General features: G+C 41.5%; 1 protein-coding gene across 2 annotated transcripts in view; it reads right to left on the reverse strand.

Moving 5' to 3' along the window:
• The window catches only part of Ccdc39 (coiled-coil domain containing 39), a 44,630-nt gene that overhangs the window by 13,490 nt on the left and 11,999 nt on the right, over positions 1–19,141 (reverse strand). For both annotated transcript variants that reach the window (XM_026782192.1, XM_005343782.3), the window contains exons 7-16: positions 16,806–16,997; positions 13,816–13,919; positions 13,110–13,242; positions 10,691–10,885; positions 9,700–9,864; positions 7,960–8,097; positions 6,371–6,579; positions 3,543–3,666; positions 908–1,067; positions 446–552 (exon numbers count right to left, since the gene is read on the reverse strand). In XM_026782192.1, the coding sequence (XP_026637993.1) occupies positions 446–552; positions 908–1,067; positions 3,543–3,666; positions 6,371–6,579; positions 7,960–8,097; positions 9,700–9,864; positions 10,691–10,885; positions 13,110–13,242; positions 13,816–13,919; positions 16,806–16,997 (1,527 nt within the window). The remainder of the gene's footprint in view (positions 1–445; positions 553–907; positions 1,068–3,542; positions 3,667–6,370; positions 6,580–7,959; positions 8,098–9,699; positions 9,865–10,690; positions 10,886–13,109; positions 13,243–13,815; positions 13,920–16,805; positions 16,998–19,141) is intronic.

The following is a 19,141-nucleotide window of genomic DNA, read 5'->3' on the forward strand; positions in this document are numbered from 1 at the left end:
TGGAAAAAATAGAAACAGTTACTTGAAATTATCCAGAGATGCGTGCTGTGTGTCATCCGTTCCCTTAGCTAGGGCCTACTTACTGAAGCATGTTCTTCAGTCTTTGAGAGGTTTGCTCTAATATCTACTGTCACTAGATTTTCTGTTTTAAACTTTGTTTTTTAAATCTTATTGTACTCTTTAAGTGATTCAGTAAGGTCACTTAGTAATGGTTAGTGAATAAGTCATAATTGTCTGGATGTGGTTGATAACTAATAAAGTTATTGGCACCCAGCAATAGGATTTTAACTGATTTACTTAAATGTTTCCTTCACTTGTTTTTAAGTGAGGTGTATGTTTCTTATGGTCTGCTTCCCCGAAGATGCTTTTCATACAAAATTGAGTAGTAATAATGGTAGTTGCCCTTTATTTAGGGCTAATTACTAAAAACAACTACAGAATTTACCTGGATGTCTTCTTGAAGTTCTCTCATTTGCCTTTGTTTGTGTCTGTATTTCTCATCTGCAGTCCTTTTTTGTTCTTCTAGTTGAATTTTTATTACATACTCATCACCTACAAGAGAATTTTAAATTCCAGTATAATATGTAGAAAGCCACTTTAACAAAATAAACCATTTATGAAAGGTTAAATGTCTTAGATCAATGTGAAAAACAGTATAGATATGTATAGTAGACATTTCTTAGGATATAGCAGCAATATTTTTCAGATTCAAAATGAATTCCTAAAGAAGATATGCCGTATGCCAATAAAACTACTGATGTAAATCACACCTAATACTGATTAAAACAATCAGGAAGGTGCATTATTGATTTTTTCTTTAGCTCAGTCATGGCACATTTCCGACTAACGTTCCTCCTCTCCATTAGCTGCAGCCTCCATCGCGTTGCTCGCAGTGACTGACACCTACTTGATGGAGTCACTCTTTTGAAAGATTGCTTATAGTTGTTGTTGCAGCTGTTGAGTACTTGCAGGGTGTTTTGCAGAGCATAGATTTCTTTTTCCGCTTTGTTGATCTTAGCATCCAAGCTGTCACCTTCCCTCTGAAGTTCTTCCTTTTCTTGAGCAGCCTATATACAGAACAGTGCTGCCATTATTTATCACTGGGGATATTGCATTGAAACAGATAGCAGTTCATTCACAGCAATCTCTACTTACCTCAGGACCTGCACATGCTTACCAGGCATTTACTTCTTGTACTCAGTTTCAAACACAAGACCAAATCCCACGATACAGCATATATATGGGATACAAAACCATGGTGGAAATGTAGCCAGTGCTTATATAAAACACCAGGAGGAAGGGTGAGAGATGGGGGTTGGGGATAGCTAAGCAGCTACTAGATCTCTAGGAAGATAAATGGGGTGACTCAAAGAAGGTCTTGAAATTAAGTAAATCAAAAGAATATTTTGGTTTGACAGAACTTTGGGAACTGGATTCTTATATGATTCAGATAAGGGTAAAAGGTAACCATATACCCAGGAAAACAATGTGTGTATATTTTCTAATATATTTTGTTACAATTTAAAAGATAACTTTGGAGCTTGAGGTATGGCTCAGCAGTTAAGAGCACTTGCTACTCTCCCAGAGCACCCAGTTCTGGTTCCCAATATCCATATCATGCAGCTCACAACCACCTGTAATTCCAGTTTGAAGAGATCTAACATCTCTTGCCTTGGGTACATGCACTCAATGTGTAAACACACACACCTACACATAAAGAATTTTTTTTTAATTTTGAAGATAACTGCACAATTGATAGTAGTACTTATAATAAATGTAGCTAGGAAATTACTATAAATTACTGTAAATGCTTTAAAAACCCTAATTTCCTACACAGTGAACTTTTACAAAGGTAACTTCTCTGTGATAGGCTCCATCAAAATTCTCTACAATTCCCAAGAACTCTGAGGTTGACAGAATAGCATCGGTATGTATTTAAGGCTTAGTATTAAGCCAGAGTCTTCCTCAGACACTAGATATGCACATTTTAAATCAAGTTGAGAAAGCTGTTCTCATCTTTTTCATTATTATTTATGTGTATGTGTGTATGTCTGCATATATGCATGCTCTTGAGATTAGGAGTATCCCTAGAACTGGAGTTACAAGCAGTTGTGAGCTGCTTGTTGTGGGAATTAAACTCTGGTACTCTGCAAGAACAGTGATCTTAACCACTGAACCATTTTTCCAGCCCCATACTTTATATTTTGACTGGCATTTTTAACTATGTTTCAGAACATGAGTTCCACATACTTTTGTAACATATACTGCTTGTCAGCTGTGGCAAACACTTGGCATAAAGAAGTAAACCCACATTTTTTGCTCAGTATCAGAGGTGTCATCCTTCATTTGGTTGTTTTTGGCCTGTATTAAAGCAGGACAGTATGTGTGTATGGTTAAACCCTAACTGCTCACTCTGTGCTAGCCAGGAAACAAAAGGACAATATAAATATAAGGAATGCCTCCAGTGACCTGCTTCCTCTGCCTAGGCCCTACCACCTCCCAGATAGATATTCCACTAAATTAAATATAAATGACTTAATCCACTGATGAGGTTATTATTCTCAGGAACCAGTACTTTCCCAAAAAATCTACCAACTGGCAACTGAACCTTTAACATTTACATAATAAACCCTCCAAGATGATAGATGAGATGTGATTGCCCCTGAGTTAACCATGTACATGTATGGAAACATCAAACTAACGTAGAAACACGCAATAGGTATGTGTCACATATAGCCAAAACAAAAGGATAAAAATCAGATCTGCTGTTTCAGTTGGATAAATGGTGTGGTGGGAGAAAGCTGGGATGAGTGAGCCATTGTACGTGCCAGTTGAGTAACTTTGGTGACGGCCCCTTCTCTAAGCTCCGTTCATTCTTTGAATTAGTTTAATTTGTTCTTCCTTTATTTATTCCTGACTTCATTCTAGGTGTACATTTAAATCCTAAAATGATTGTCACCTGTGTAGGTAAATCAGATTTTTTATATTTATAATGTACATTTTATTTGGGGTTGGAAAGTTGGTATTTTGAAACATAACTTTAATATCACAGCTTCTTAAAATACCTTTATTGGACAGTAGCACTCAACTTTGGTCAGAACAAGACTACTGACTTATAAAGACTGAGCATCTTAGGAATGAAATATAAAGGATATTTTCCAGTTTTGCTTTTAAGCAGAAAGAGACATTAAAGTTGAAACATGGAAAACAACCTGGTATGCCACACACACAGGCCCAAGGCTGCTGCAGGACCAATGCTAGGAGCTACTGTGACCAGGAGAGATGTGCTGAGGTCCCAACACCTAGTAATTTAGTGTGACCTCCTTCAGGAGTCAGGCCTTTGCAGATGTCAAGATGATTGTCACTGTGGTGGGCCTCAATCCAACAACTGGCATCCTTGCAAAAACAGTACACTACCTTTCTCCACTTGTGCCATGAACAATTTCTGATAAAACCTAGACTAAGTTTAGTTGTTGCATATTTGAGGTGTGAATGTATGTATGTGTGTATTTCATACAATCAGATGTTCAGGTAAACGTTACCTTTGTTACATAATAGGCCTGTGTTCTCTCCTCTTCTCCTTCAGGAGGCAGCATGACAACAGTAAGAATTTCATATCTGTTCTTAAGCTTATCAATTTTACTTAGCCGCTCATGAAATTCAGCACTAATATGGAAAGAAAGAAATTAAAATGAATAAGAGTTTGTACTGAAGGGCCTTGGACTTGTATGATTGCTGTACTCAAGCATGTTAAAGTGCTCCCTGTTTTAAGAGTTCTGTGGGAAGGTCTCCAAGTTTACTTGTCATAGCTCCATGGATGCTAGCAGAAGACGTGAGGCTTGTAACAGAAGGAGATAGGAGCTTTCTGTCTATAGAGCCTGCTCCCACAGCTCAGGAAGGCAAGAAGGGGCTCAGCTAGATACTACACAGACAGGTTTTTGTTACAGCTCAGGAGCCTCAAATATTTTCAAGTGGGAAATAAACCTAACTGGCTCTGCAGTGAAATATGACCTCGTAATTTGCTATTCAAACAGACAGGGTTATAGTACCTCTCTTTCCAAGGCATTAAAATAAAACAATTCATGGTGTCAACATTTGGTGTCAATTTTTTGTTTTTCGAGACAGGGTTTCTCTGTGGCTTTGGTGCCAGTCCCGGAACTAGCTCTGTAGACCAGGCTTTTAAATGTTACTTCTTCCGTTTGTATCAGTAAACTTTCAGGAGCTATTTTCAAGAGTTATAATAATAATAGGGTACTGTCTGCAGGGCAGGGTGGAGATTGACTCACTTCTTACTGTGACCTAACATATTCATTGTTTTTGTGACCATAACTTTCTCATCAGCTAAAGATCACAGACTGAGCAGAAGTTCATCTTCTAACTTTCTAAACAAGAAAAGCTGGGTATGGTGGCAAACACCTTCAGTTCTGGTTCTTGGGAAGCCGATGCAGGACTGAGGCCAAGGCCAGCCTAAGTTATGTATCAATGCCCAGTCTCAAAAAAATAAATAAAATACAATTTTTTTTTAAAGAAAGGGAAGAAGCCGGGTGGTGGTAGTGCACGCCTTTAATCCCAGCACTCAGGAGACGGAGGTAGGCGGGCCTCTGTGAGTTCAAGGCCAGCCTAGTCTACAAGTGCAAGTTCCAGGATAGGCTCCAAAAAAACTAGAGAAACCTTGTCTCAAAAAACCAAAAAGAAAGAAAGGGAAAGAAGTATGAAAAACAGAAAACATGACTTGGGGAAGAGGATCGTTTCATGAGTTCATGAAAAAAAATGGAAGGTAAAAAAATAGATGTGTTCCTAGAGCATTACTGCAGCAGCAAGCGCTGCTTTTTGAGAAAAAAAAAATTTATAAGAACTGAATCAAATAGAAATACAAAATAGATTTTTGAAACAAGTAAATTGAATCAATGTTTGAATATTCCCTATTAAAAAGTTCAGGCCCCAATAGCTTCACCAATGAAGTCTTGAAAATTGTATAAAGAAAATAACTATTTGCATACTTGACTAGAATAGAGAAAGGTAAACACAAATCATTTTATGAAGGCATATACACACTCCAAAAACCAGGTAGCAGGAGCAAAGAGAACCAAAGGACATTTGCATGGAGGTTTAAAGTGCATAAAATACAGAGTGTACAAAGGATAAATTTATTCTGGGTAACTTTGATAACCTTATTGTAATTACACTAACAGATCAAAGTAGAAGTGATGTCAAGAAATGCAGAAAATATTTAAAGGTTAATATATATTTCCATTTAAATAAAATCGAGGCAAAATTTGAGCAAAAAGAAGATTGGCTTCTTGAACATGGTGAAGGATATCTTAAAACAGATCTGAGGTATGTAGGTTAGCTTATCTAGCACACATGAACCCTTTGTTTCAATCACCAGCACCATAAAAAAAATAGATTTAGACTACAGAAGCTCTTAAATTATAAAATAAGGAAACTCTCCCTTTGAGATCAGGCAAAAGACAAAGGTATCTGTAATTACCATTATTTAGCATTGAACTAGCAAGTACAGTAAAGAAAAGGGCTTTAAAGGCTGGAAGGAAAACTATTACTCAAAAATGATATGAATGGAATGCCCAGAAAATTAATGTGTACTGATAAAATTACTTTAGTGAGATTATTGAATACTTGATACATAGAGATTAAATAAATAATATATATGCCAGTAACCAATCAAAAAATGGCATGCTTTAAAGGGAAGTAACAAAAATAACATGCCAGCAATATCTCATAAATGATAGGAAAATGTTCTACATGAAGATCTCTTCAGTAAGCTTAACTGTTAGAGCTAGATAAGGGAAACGTTTTACTGGACCATGTTTAGAAATTCTACAAAACTCAATTCCGAGAGCCAGAATAGTTTAACTGACAAAACACTTGTCTTGCAAGCATAAGGACCCGAGCTTGACCCCAGAACCCATGTAAAAGTGTCAAGTACAATGGCAGGAACCAGTGCTACCAGCACCAAAGATGGTGACTGGAGCTTACAGGCCAACCAAACCAGCCTAATTGGTGCAAGACCCTGACTCCTAGGATATTTCTGAAGATGACACCCGAGAGTGTCGTCTGGACTCCACATGCAGGAACATGCACCTGCATATACATATACAGGAATACACATGCATTTTAAAAATCAATCCAAGTAGATAACTCAGTAGGGATATGTGTCAAGGGTACAGGATTAGCCTAAAGAAAGTCACCTAGACCTCTGGCTCAGTGCATCCTCTGTCTTACACTGAAGTCAAAACCTTTCAGTTGAGTCAGAGAAAGATGGGCATGAGGGTGGTGTCAGGTGGCTCTCTTGGCACCACCCTGACATGGTTTTACAAAGTTCTTTAGCAGAGAAAACCCTGATAATCACCTCACAGTTTGCCGTTGCTGGTCAACGTATCTGATCTGGGAGGCGAGCATGGCTTTGTGCACCTTGATTTCCTCAGCTCTTTCCTCCATTGCTGTGTACAGCTGTTGTTTCCTTTTCTCCAGGGAAAGGACTTCCTCTGCTTTGCCATGCAGCATTTCTCGGGTGCGTTTAACCTCAAACTTTAAAAGATTGTCCTCGATCATCAAATCCTACCAACATAACAAAATATTTATTAATGTGATTGTTTCTATATCAAAATCAAGGTATTTTTATTTTTTACTGAGGTAAAAGTCAAACTTGAAAACACGTTTCCCAATTAGACCACTGACTAAGATATTAGCAAGGAAAGAAAGCAGAATGGAGAGCTGTGGCTGCTCCAAATCATTGTTATTAATTTAAATTTAAGTCCAAGCTTTACTAGACTATACAGGTATTCCTACAATCGAAATGTAATATTCCAGGAAACATGTAAATCCCACAAATAAACACTTTATACTCCAACATAGCTATCACAAACTAATGTGGAATGCATATGTTGTTTAAAATCATCCTTCCATGTGTAGAGTTTAGCATAGAAGTCGACAAATGGATCGACTCCCACAACAGAGAGAAAACAATTGAGGGTGTAAAGCAGGCTGCTTCTCAAGCACAGCCTTCAGGTTGCAAGAGACGAGATCACTGCATCTCACATGTCCAGAAAGATGCTATTGGTGAATGAGACATGCCAATGCAACGGATGGAATCACTGCAAAACCCAGCAGAAAGAGCAAACATTTGTCTGACTTAGCACAAGCTTCTAAACATAAACATTAAAGACTCCTGAAACTTAATATTAAATGATTCATGTCAAAAACACTCTAAAAGCAAATGGGGAAAATATTGGCAATATTTAAGAGTTATTTTTACAAAACAAAATAATTTATAAAACAAATATAAATCCCTGAATGGAAGAAAATGAACCAAGAATATAAACTGGCTATTCAAAAAATATGGAATGTGACGCAATGTTTAAAACTTTAAATAAATATCATTAAAATATTACCAAGTAAAAAGTACAAATTAAAACACGGAGATTTCATATTTGCCCGTCAATTTGGAAATACGATCTAGCCACAGTTGCACATGATTATTAAGGGAACCATCTAGAGGGCAATTTGAGTTTAAAATAGTTTCGAGTCTCTAACATACTTATTTTTAGTTTAATTACACAGCTAGAAATTACTCCAACAACTAACTGATCAACTGTACAACACAATGGATACAGCACTTACACATATTATCAGAAACAGCCCAGATCACAAAAAAAAAAAACTTAGGTTATACTGAGCTCATAAACTATCACTGGAGGAAGTGCTGGAGAATTACTGTTTAAAGAAAAGTTGATGTCAGAAGCATGTGTAATAAATTAAACATTTGTAATAAAACATAATAATGGCAATTTTTCTAAAAAGAGGAAATAATACACATTAACACTTAATCCTGGATACTGTGGATATCACGATTTTCCCCTTAATTACTTCCTTGTGTTACTATCCCCATGTTGCTATGGCGCCTGTGACTCATCAACTGCGCAGGGAGATTCGGCGCACCTGTTTGGCAGCTCTAGCCTTGTTCAGTTCCTTCTCCGATCTGTCAACAAAAAGGTGCAGTTCGTTTATTTTATTCATGAGAGATTGCTTCTCGTCATTATTCTTGCTGTTTGACTTCTTAAGGAAGTAGAGATCATTCTGCAAATAGAAGGGAAGTAGTATATAAGTAGACAGAAGTAGATATGCCTTGCACTGAGTCACGTCTCTACAGCTGGAGATTTCAACCTCCCCACGTGTATTCACACAAGAACACTGTAAGTTCAATCACTTGGGATGTTTTGGGGTTAGCGTGAGATCAATAATTCTAAGAAGTATCATGTGTGCTTCCAAGTCAGCCTAGTTTTCAAGTTGCTGACCACTCAGGAGGAAATATGACACTGCGAATAGCTCATTACAGGGCACCAAGTGCCGGGTGGTAAAACACTACCGGTCTGGAGAGCTCAGGACCCCCGGTTAACAGTATGGCTCCAGTGGCCCATACACACAGTGGCACACAAGCCCACAGACATACATCATAAATAAAACAATAAAATAAAATAGATGAACGTGTTAACATTTCAACCCTCCGAAAAGTTCGGAGCTCCAGTAGAGTGGGTCTTCACTCTCACACACAATCCCTCAGCCTGCCCATTGCAGAGAAGAGCAAACACTCCGTGCTTTAGCCAGCCTTAACCTGGGATCTCCTTACACTTCTGTGAGTCTGTGGGGAACAGAATGGCGTGTGCACCAACCAGCTTCATAGTGGCGGGAGCAGCTGGGGTGGTTAGGAACTCGAAGACCACTGGGGGCTCCCCATACAGCACAGCTAAAAAAAAAAGCCCTCTCGTTTCTTCACACCCGTGTCCTCATGTTCCACTCTAAATGGTCAAAACCTGTGGAGAGTACTCAGCAGGAATTGCTCGTGTTTTTCCCTTGTTGGCTAATGGAAAACCTACGCTCAAGAAAGATCAAATAGCAGGAGCCATGCAACCTCGACATTCACACATGTGCCTGATCCCAAAGTCAGTGCTGTTTTCCAGAAAACCTAGGTACCCACCTGAAAACTATGTTATCAAACTACAAACTATAAACTCCAATCAAATGTTTCGTTCATGTTAAAATTAAATGTCTTGCCTTCAAGAAACTCGAAGCAATTCTACTTATGACCACTAGAGGCCACTCATCACCAGCCTTTCCAACTTTCACAGTACTCATAAACAAGTTCCATTCTTCCCTCCTTGGCCTTTCCCACCATAAAACTTCAACAGAGGTTTACAACAGACATAGTCAAGTCCCTAGAGTTGAACTGTCCTCCCGCCTAACTGTAGTTGTTTCAAACGTAACTGCATAGCTGCATGAGAACAAATTAGTCATGGGGAAAAAAAGTTCCCTGGTAGCACTTTTTACTGGGGCAAAAAGTGGAGTGTCCCAATATCCTAAACAGTTAAGAACGCTTTTAAGTCAAATGGATCTGAGTTCAAATCCTTCCTCTCCATGCATTCACTGTGTAGCCCTGAACAAGTGTCTTTGCCTATAAGAAGGGTAATCATCTTGACAAGGCATTTACAAGAGTTAAGTGAAACCATATGGCAGGGACGTGATGCAGCAGCTATACAGAGTGAAAGCTCGGGAGAGAGCTGTAACATTCTGAGAGCCCGAGATACAAGCATCTGTTATGTGTGTGGGTCGCTAGACATCACTGCCCCCAACAGGAGCACTCAGCAGGATACGGAAACCACGTTAGAAGGAGGAGTTAGTTACATGCAGCTTCTTGATCTGTGCTTCCAAAAGGGAAAGCGTGGATTTTTTCTCATCCAGTGTCTTCTTAAGTTCAACGATTCTTGCTTCAAGGGTTTGCTTCTCCTCCGAATTAATTTCTCCCTTTAGTCGTGACATCCTGCGTTCAACTTGCTGAATGTAAAAGTCCTGTTGAAAGATTTTTAAAAGAAGTTAGTGGGTGTGTGTATCCAGGCAACAAGACCTCCGTGGAAGTGCAGAAGCAACCAGTGCGCTCCTCGCTTTGCTCTGAGCACCATTCGCTAGGAAAGTCAACTTGGTCCTTCAGGAAATGAGGATAAAATCCCTTTTAGCATAAGGGGAGCAACAGTCTGCAACACCTGACTGCTCAACAGTCAGAGTGTAGGACAGCAACACAAACACCACCAGGAAGAACACGGTGCAGCTTGGGAATCACAGGATCTGCACGCACATGCATGGGGATGCCTGGAGGACAGTTGTGAAAGGACACAAAAAACAAACGCCTGCCACAGTAACCATGGAAAGCTCAGTGTATAATGAATTATATTTTTAATTTTATTTTAGCATCTATGATAGCATGACATTGCAAAACTAATAATTTTTTTTGATTGAGAAATTAGCATGTGAGTGGGAGGTGTTAGGAAATAAACAGAACCATGAAGTAGGCAAAACTGAGGAGATAAGGAGGGTGGGAGATGCTCTCGTCTGCAGACTTCTTTTCTTCTACTCTGGCTCCCACTGCTCCAGGTTCCTCTAAAGCACAGGCCTGCCTTCCTCACTAGTGTCTGTCCCCTTGCCTGTTCCTCTTAGATTGGAAAGAATAGCTTCTAAGGCTCTCGCGAGGCTCCGCTATCCTCACAGGGCAGCCAGCTGTCGTCATCAGCTGTCCATCAAGGATATCTCGGAACACTCCAATTGCATGGGCACTGGGGTGACTCGACCACCACGGCATGGCAGGTCCTCACAGCGGACACCCACGGAGAAGGGCGCCTACCTGACTGTACATGATTTCCTGCTGCTTCAGGGTCTCAAAGTCCAGCTTGCGCAAGCGCTGGTTCAGATGTTTTAGCGAGGATCGGGTTCCTTCGATCTCTGAGACCAGGGATTTCTCCTTCATAGTCTCATTCTGTAGCTCCTGAGCCTTCTTAAAGAGCACGCCCTTCACTATGTTCAGCTGAACCTCCACTTCCTGATAAGAAGTTGAAAGAAGTATGACAGTTAATGAACTTAGATAGCTTAAGCTTTGTGTTTACATGAACGTGAACATTTAGGAGCTCAGAAACAAATGAGACCCTCCCATCCACACTTAGCCTTTGAAAACAGAAAGTCTTCCGAAGCTTCCACCCCTCCCCCAAATCTCTTTTCTCCTGGGCTGGCATATGAGATTATTATTTTCCACTCCTGTGTCATCACCCTAACCTATCACCCTAACTCCATCCCTGGCCTCAGAACAAGATACCCCATGAGTTCAGAGTTCACTGAATAATCTTGAGAAAGTAAAGGTGGAAATCATACTGTCCAATGGGGAACTTCTTAGGGTCACTGTCAGGGTGAAAACAGCCATCCGCTCTCCAGTGGATGGGGACTAAGGGCAAACACTCCTCCTGTGGTGTCAGCACACCCACAGCGAGCAATTTCAAGCTACTTGTATACTTACACTACCATGGAGGTGGCACACAGAAGCAAACCAGCATACAGGGGACAATGTAAGAGATGTCATTTAACGCTGAGCACACAGCTAATCATAGAGTATAATTCACAAATGATGAATGTTATTTATTACTTAGTTGAATATACTGTTTTTTAGCTGTAAGTTTACTTAGAATTTGGGTTTTAATGGTTGCCGTATTTAGCAGTGAACTTATCAATATTCCTGAAAACTTAACTGCTGGCTCTTGAGAACTGGTAGGAACCAGCCCCCAGAAAACTTCTGGCCCAGCCCTTCACGGAGGCTGTACGCTCCTTGGTCTCCCTTTGTGCAAGTCTCTGATCTGTCCCTTCTCTAAGAGGACCTACCGTGACCTCAAGGCTTCATGGCCAACACGTGCTCAGTTTCCCTTTGACCTGCCAAACCCAGACCAACTGCAGCTTACTGCTTCCAAACGCTGAAAGAATTTTCCCTCAGAGCCACATTCCCCTTTTGTAGCTAATGAACCTGAACGTGAAACAAGCTCATGACCAGTGTGTACAAATCTTCACAAATCAAGAAATAACCAGTAACGGATGCGGTATTTCTCATGCGGTTGTCACTTCTCCCTGAACTCAAGACTTTCTTAAGGATTTCTCTGCAGAATTTGAAAGTCTGGACTAAACAATGACAAAGTCCATTGAGCTTTCCCCAAACAAATGGGCGAAAAGTTATTCACTGGAGCAAGGGCAACTTATCGACAGCTCCTTTAATGGGCATGAATTGCTAACCGCCTTTCGGGGAGGGCCGGGCCTGTGGGTTCTCCATTCCCAATGCAGTGCTGATGGGCCCAATCTTGTGGGAGTCTTCTACAGATAACTGCAGCCACAGTGAGCTCAGTTCACCTGCCTTGTCAAAGGTCACAACTTTTATTATGCTCTGTGATGAAAAGATTTATTTCACACACTTTCAGTCTTGCAGGGATTTTTTTTTTTTTTGTCAGAAGCTCTACTTGCTCTTCACATCTGCACCATAGAAAACCATGTTCTTAAGGCAAGGCAAAACACAAAGGCAAGATTCACACTCAAAACCACTTGGGCCAAATACTTTGTTACTTGGGAACTCAGAACACATCGGGGAACCAGGAGTCATCAAATATAAGCGAAGTTGTATTTTATGAGCCTCATCCAGTGCTCAAATTGCACTGTCTTCATTATCCCATCTCCTCTGCAAAATATGGAAAAGTCAGAGGCGGGGCTGCCATTTCAGAAGTGCCGATGCCATTTTCAGTATTCCAAAGAGAATACGGCAAGGCAACCTTCTCCAGTTTCTTAAAAGTTAACTTTACTCTTGCTAGCTCGCCGGAGCCTGGTGGAAGAAGAGGCCAATCTAATGAATGAAATGGTACATTTCACAAACCACTTGCCGAAAACACTGCCAGACTGGAAGAGTTTAAAACAATGATCAAATACTGGCCATGGACAAATGTATGGAGAGAGGAGAGTTAATCACAAATACATACAAGATGACAATGTGGCAGAGTAAGCTGTAAAACAGGGACACTTGTCAGGATCTGCACACTGGCAGGCATAGGTAAGGGAACATGGCACAATGGGCACTGGAAAGAAATGGGCTAAGATAAAAAAGATGGCTACAGGGCATAGAGGGCGGCCACCCTCAGCGTCGGGGCCCTTTAAGACTCCGCAGCCCTCTGACCCCACAAGTCTAATCACTTCACTCTTTTGGAAACTGCTGTGGTTCTGGGAATGCACAAAGCAAGCCTGACCTTGGCCACCTTCTCCTCTTCCTTCAGCATGTCTTCCATGTTGGTGGCCTTCTCTTCCACAGATATGGTCTTCTCGGTTATCGTCTTCAGTTTATGCTTCACAATCTCATTGTGATGTTTCAGTTTCTGTAACCTAAATAGGGTTTACAAGGAAATATAGAAAACACGCTTAAATGGGTATTTGACACAAACACACACACACACACACACACACACACACTTGTTTCTTTTGCTGCAGACATTTTTATTGCCATCATGAATCTAATAGACTATAAAAGTGTTGCTCTGAGCCTCTGCTGGAAAAAAAAGAGAAAAGCTGGAGTTTAATAATGGAGCAACTGCACTGGGGTGGAGCCCAGTGGACTTGGGTGGAGCTCAGTGGGCTGGGGTGGAGCCCAGTGGGCTGGGGTGGAGCCCAGTGGGCTGGGGTGGGGCCCAGTGGGCTGGGATGGAGCTCAGAGCGATAGGGTGGAGCTCAGTGAGATAAGGTGAAGTTCTGGGGTCAGGGGTACCACTAAGTGGTAAAGTGTTTATCTACCACCTTCAAGGCCCTAAGTTTCATTCCTAACGCCAAAAAAAAAAAGAATGTAGCAGTTACAATCTTGCATGAATTTATAAAAATAATTGTAACCATTAATAATTTTCTAAAATAGACCATAAACATATTTAATATTTACATACAATATATTTATATGGGGTTTCTTACTTTGATGTTTCATCATGGATGTCCTTCTTTACTTTGGAAATGTTTTTCCTCAGAGCTTCTAAGTCGCTGGACGTTCTATTGAGAGTAGTTTTTAAAGTATCCAGCTATGAACCAGTAGACAGAAAAAATTACATATTCATATTCAATAAGTTAATTTTACTTCTGAGAAATGCCATCCTCCCTACTTCTAATTCTAAGTTAATAGCACCCATTAAAATAACAACTTTTTATGATTAACACATATCTGAGAATCTTCTTGCATCCCACATCAAATCTTAAATGACTTTTTCTTTCATATCATGAGAAAATGGTCAATATCCCCATTTATAAGTTGAAAGTACATGGAGAATCATCTACTCACTAGACTTGCTTAGGGGGAACATGTCACATGACTCCGGACAACTTGGTGTGAACAGATAACCTGTCAGAACCCCCAGACAAGTGCAGCTGGAGGCGGAAGACCTCAAGACTCAACCAGAAACGTGCAAAATCACCACCTGACACTCTTCTGCCGACTCAGGACAGCAGCACAGTGCACAGACGACCTACACAACACTCCCAAACCACAGCTGATAAAAGGCTCATCTCCAAATACACCAGCAACCCAAGCCACCCAACGGCAGTGGAAGCATAACAATTTTAAGTGGGTAAGTGTCCTGAGCAGGCATCTTCCCGAAGAAAGCATCAACAAGCAACAGGTACATAAAGACAGTGAGCACCACTGAGCCCAAGGGAACACAGGCCAGCATCAGCAGGCTGTGATGATGTTCCATTTGCCACACAAAGACAGCATCATTAGTCAAAAAAAAAAAAAAAAAAAAACAGTGAGAGAATTCCTCAGGATAGTAAAAACAGAACCACCAGACGTTCCGGTAAGCCCACTCCTACATACAAATAAAAGCTATGTCAAAGAGATCTCTAGACTCCACCACATTCCTGACAATATTACTCAGGATCGCCAGGGCAGGCAAACAGCCTAAGCGTTTCTAATCAGATGAATGGCTAAAGAAAATATAGCGGGGGGTGTGTGGGGGCAGGGGGTACAGTTAAATATTATCCACCTTTAAAAAGAAGGAAATCCAGCCATGTGCAACAACAGCAACAAACCCGAAATGTATACTAAATAAAATCAGACACAAAAAGACAGCTGGCATGCTAACACTGCAAACAGCTGTAGTCACCAACAACTGGTGTGCAAACTATGACGTTTAGCTACATGATGGGACAGTGTTCTACACAGAAAGGATGACATCCTGAAGACGTGAACAGCATACTGCATGATCCCACTCTATGAGAGACACGGATGAGGCCAATCTAAAGTGACAGGAAGTTGATCGGCAACGTCAGGTGTCAGGCCGAAAGAAGGGAGAAGAAAAAGTGACCAGTAACCTAAAGCTATAGGTGTAACATAAACATGCTAGAAATGGAAACAGCTCTGCAGTCAGCCAGCAGGGACTATTCCCACAGCTACACAAACGTCCCGAAAGCCACTCATTTGTGATACATGGAGGATGGGCGGGTCTCTGGGATTTACACCTCAGTGAGTCAGGAACAGGGATGCCTGCCTCTGTCCACTTGCCTACAATGGCTAAAGCTCTCCAGCTCTTGGTGACATCTAACATAAGGAGAAATTACCTTCTTTAGGAACTTATGTAATTAGCTCTTTGGCAGAAAAAAACTATCCGAGAGGAAAGTACAATATACTGCATAATAAAATGGTTTATAAGATTCTGCTTTTTGCCTAAGGAGTGGTAGCTTTAGATAGCAGGGACTCAAAAGAGAAGTGTTAGGATGGTCCTTTCGTTGCTGAAGAAGGGGTCATTAACTCTCGTTATGCTAGTCCAGCTGTTGTGGAACCTGCAAAAGAAGACAAGGACAGGAGTTCTGCTCTCTCTGCGTCAAGGCCATTCACTACTCCTATGGTCAGACTGAAACACTGTCCCTTAACAAAATGGAAAACAACTTCAGCAGGTCCCTGGCAGACGCTGACACAAATGTCACACATGCCAGACACAGGCAAGACATTCCCCAGCAACACTCCTTGTGCACGCCCATGCATGGTGATCCCTGTGCGGATGGATCGTTAGAAACATCAGCTTCACATCTCACAGACACCAGATCTCCAAGGAGCACGGGCAGTGCCCAGCAGGGATCCCTGTGCAGGACCTGAGGTTTAGGGCACACCCCCTGGCCTCACCGTACCAGGGCTCAAACAAAGTACCCTAAAGTCCCATGATAGGGACAAAAACGCACTGTGGTGGTACATACATTTATTCCCATTAAATGGGAGGCAGGGGCTGGCAGGTAGAACTGTGATTTCCTGGCCAGCTTGGTCTATATAGCAAATTTCAGGGCAGCCAGGTCATAGTAAAGTCTTGTCAAAATAGAAAGAAAAGAAAAGAAGGAAGAAAAGAAAAAAGAAAAGAAAATACATGCACATGTGATGTGGGAGTGTCATATCAATCTGTTGATTTCATTGGTTAAGCAATAAAGAAACTGCTTGGCTGGCCTTCATAGGTTAAAACATAGGTGGGAGGAGTAAACAGAACAGAATGCTGGGAGGAAGAGGAAGTGAGCTAAGACTCGACAGCTCTCCTCTCGGGGGCAGATGCCTCAGAGAGACACGATGCTCCCCGCTCCCAGGAAGACACACGCGATGAAGCTCTGACCCAGGATGGACGTAGGCTAGAATCTCCCTGGTAAGCCACCTCATGGGCCACAAAGATTATTAGAAATGGGCTAGTCCAGGTGCGAGAGTTAGCCTAGAAGAGGCTAGATAGATATGGGCCAAGCAGTATTTAAATGAATACAGTTTGTGTGTTGTTATTTCGGGGCATAAGCTAGCCAGGCAGCCGGGGTGCTGGGGATGCAGCCCCACTGCTCATATCACTACACACACACACACACAAAGATTTAAGGAAAAGAGCCAGTAGGTCACTCCCTAAACAAATAACCCTTTGCCATCAATGACCAGGGTTTGGGTGGCACACCTCATCCTTCAGTTGACTTCTGCTGGCTTCGTGTCGCTGGTACTCCATCCTGCATTTTAAAACTTTACGCTCGGCGACAGAAATTCTTCTCTCATATTCTACATTGTTCCCAACCTCATTTTCCAGAAACTTGATCTTTTCTTTCACCACGCCTTCTTTTTCTCTTGTTTCCTGCTTTATCCTTGCTAATATCTAGAATTGAAATAAATGCGTGCATTTAAATATTTATTGAATAAGTACCAACTGAAATACAAAGGAATTTAGTTTTCATTTTTATATTCAGTACTTATTTTTTACAAAAAAAAATGCCTTTAAAATACTTTTTGCTGTCATGGAGAGTGTACAGTTGTTTGGAGACAGGGCCATGCTGTGGCCCTGGGTGACCGGGAACTCTCTGTGAAGACCAGCCTCACCTCAATCTCACAAACATCTGCTTCCCTCTGCCTCTCAGAGAACTGGGGTTAAAGATGTGTGCTACCACTCCTGGCTAAAAATAAGATGGATTATCAATATGCTACCCCTGAATGTCTATGAATTCACATCATTGAATGCCATTATATTTATCTTTTCTCTCTGGAACCTTGCTGAAGAGCACAGAAATGCCTAGGCCTTTATACAGAAAGGGAATGTCCCCTCCCCTCAAAGAAACACACAAGGAAATAGGACTATTTTTCACATTAAATCTCAGACCTCAGTGAAATCTAAATACTGTATAGACCCGTTTTTTATCTTTGAAAAGTAACTTTTGGCCAGATGTGGTAGCATATGCTTTTAGTCCCAGCTCTCAGGAGGTGGAGTGAAGCCCCAAGCTCAAGGCCCAAGGTAAAGGCAGCCCAGAGCTCATGGCTCAAGGCCAGCCTGGGCTACACAAAGAGACCCTGTATCAAAAAACAACATAAAAGGAAAATCCATTTTGTTATTGGTTTTTCCTTAGTTAGGGTTTCTATTGCTGTGAAGAGACACCATGACCACGGCAACTCCTTTAAAGGAAAACAGTTCATTGAAGTGGCGGCTTACAGTTCAGAGGTCTAGTCCATTATCATCATGGCAGGGAGCATGGCAGCATGCAGGCAGACATGGTGCTGGCTGCATCTTGATCAGAAGGCAACAGGAAGTGTATTCAGACAATGAGTGATCTCTTGAGCATATATGAGACCTCAAAGCCCGGCTCCACAGTGAGACACTTCCTCCAAGACCACACCTCCTAATAACGCACCTCCCTATGAGATTAGTGAGGGTCAATTACATTCAAATTACTAGAGGTTTCAATAGAAATGCCCTCACAGGCTTTTTGATTGCACTGAAGTCATATTAATAAAAATAATCCTCAGAATTCCATATCTCGTGTACAGGTCAAGTATTACAAGGAAAAGGAGCAGAACTCCTCCCAACAGAAGCTGCTGGCCATATTACCCCTAAGAGCGCTGCCTCTACTGTGAGAACTGGCGTCCAGGGAATCAAACAGCGCCATGCAAGCTTCCAAATGAGGGAAGCAGCCAACAGTTCGTCTACGATTCCTATGAACCATATCAATGGCCATCATGGCACGGTACCAGTAAAGGTGCAGTAGCGGCATTCGTGCCTTGGCAGTAACCTAGTTGGACTGATAGGAATTAAGGCTCACTTTAAGAGGAAAATCATTCCTAGTACTAGAAACTGAGCCAACTACCCAGGGCCAGTAAAGTCATGGATGTTGGAGGAAAACGTACAATCACTTTACTAAAACAATATAATCTCTAAGTATATTCTAAATATTTTTTCTTCCTTTCTTTTTTATTTTTATTTATTTTTTTCAAGACAGAGTTTCTCCGTAGCTTTGGAGCCTGTCCTGGAACTAGCTCTTGTAGACCAGGCTGGCCTCGAACTCACAGGGATCTGCCTGCCTCTGCTTTCTGAGTGCTGAGATTAAAGGTGTGTGCCACCACCGCCCAGCTAAATATTTTTTTTTTCTTATACCCATAGATAAGTGTGGTCGTCACCCTTCATCAAGGAAACTTCACTTTGTGACGGACAGAGACCAGTACAGAAAACCACAACCAATCAAAATGCAGAGTTGTGGAGCCTGGTCCATGCCCACACCGAAGGCCAAGGGAACATTGAGAAAGAGAGGGTGGGGCGATTGTAAAGTCAGAGGATCTGTGTGTTTTCTCGGAGACTGTGTCTCCTCGGAACATCAAAAGCTACAACTGGAAAGTTTTGCCAGCCTGACAACCCAAACATGAGCTGACCAAGGATAACAATTAGACGTACCAGCCGGGCAGTGGTGGGCACGCCTTTAATCCCAGCACTCGGGAGGCAGAGGCAGGCGGATCTCTGTGAGTTTGAGACCAGCCTGG

The sequence above is a fragment of the Microtus ochrogaster genome, chromosome 1, assembly GCF_000317375.1.
Source record: "Microtus ochrogaster isolate Prairie Vole_2 chromosome 1, MicOch1.0, whole genome shotgun sequence".
Classification (NCBI taxonomy): Eukaryota; Metazoa; Chordata; class Mammalia; order Rodentia; family Cricetidae; genus Microtus; species Microtus ochrogaster.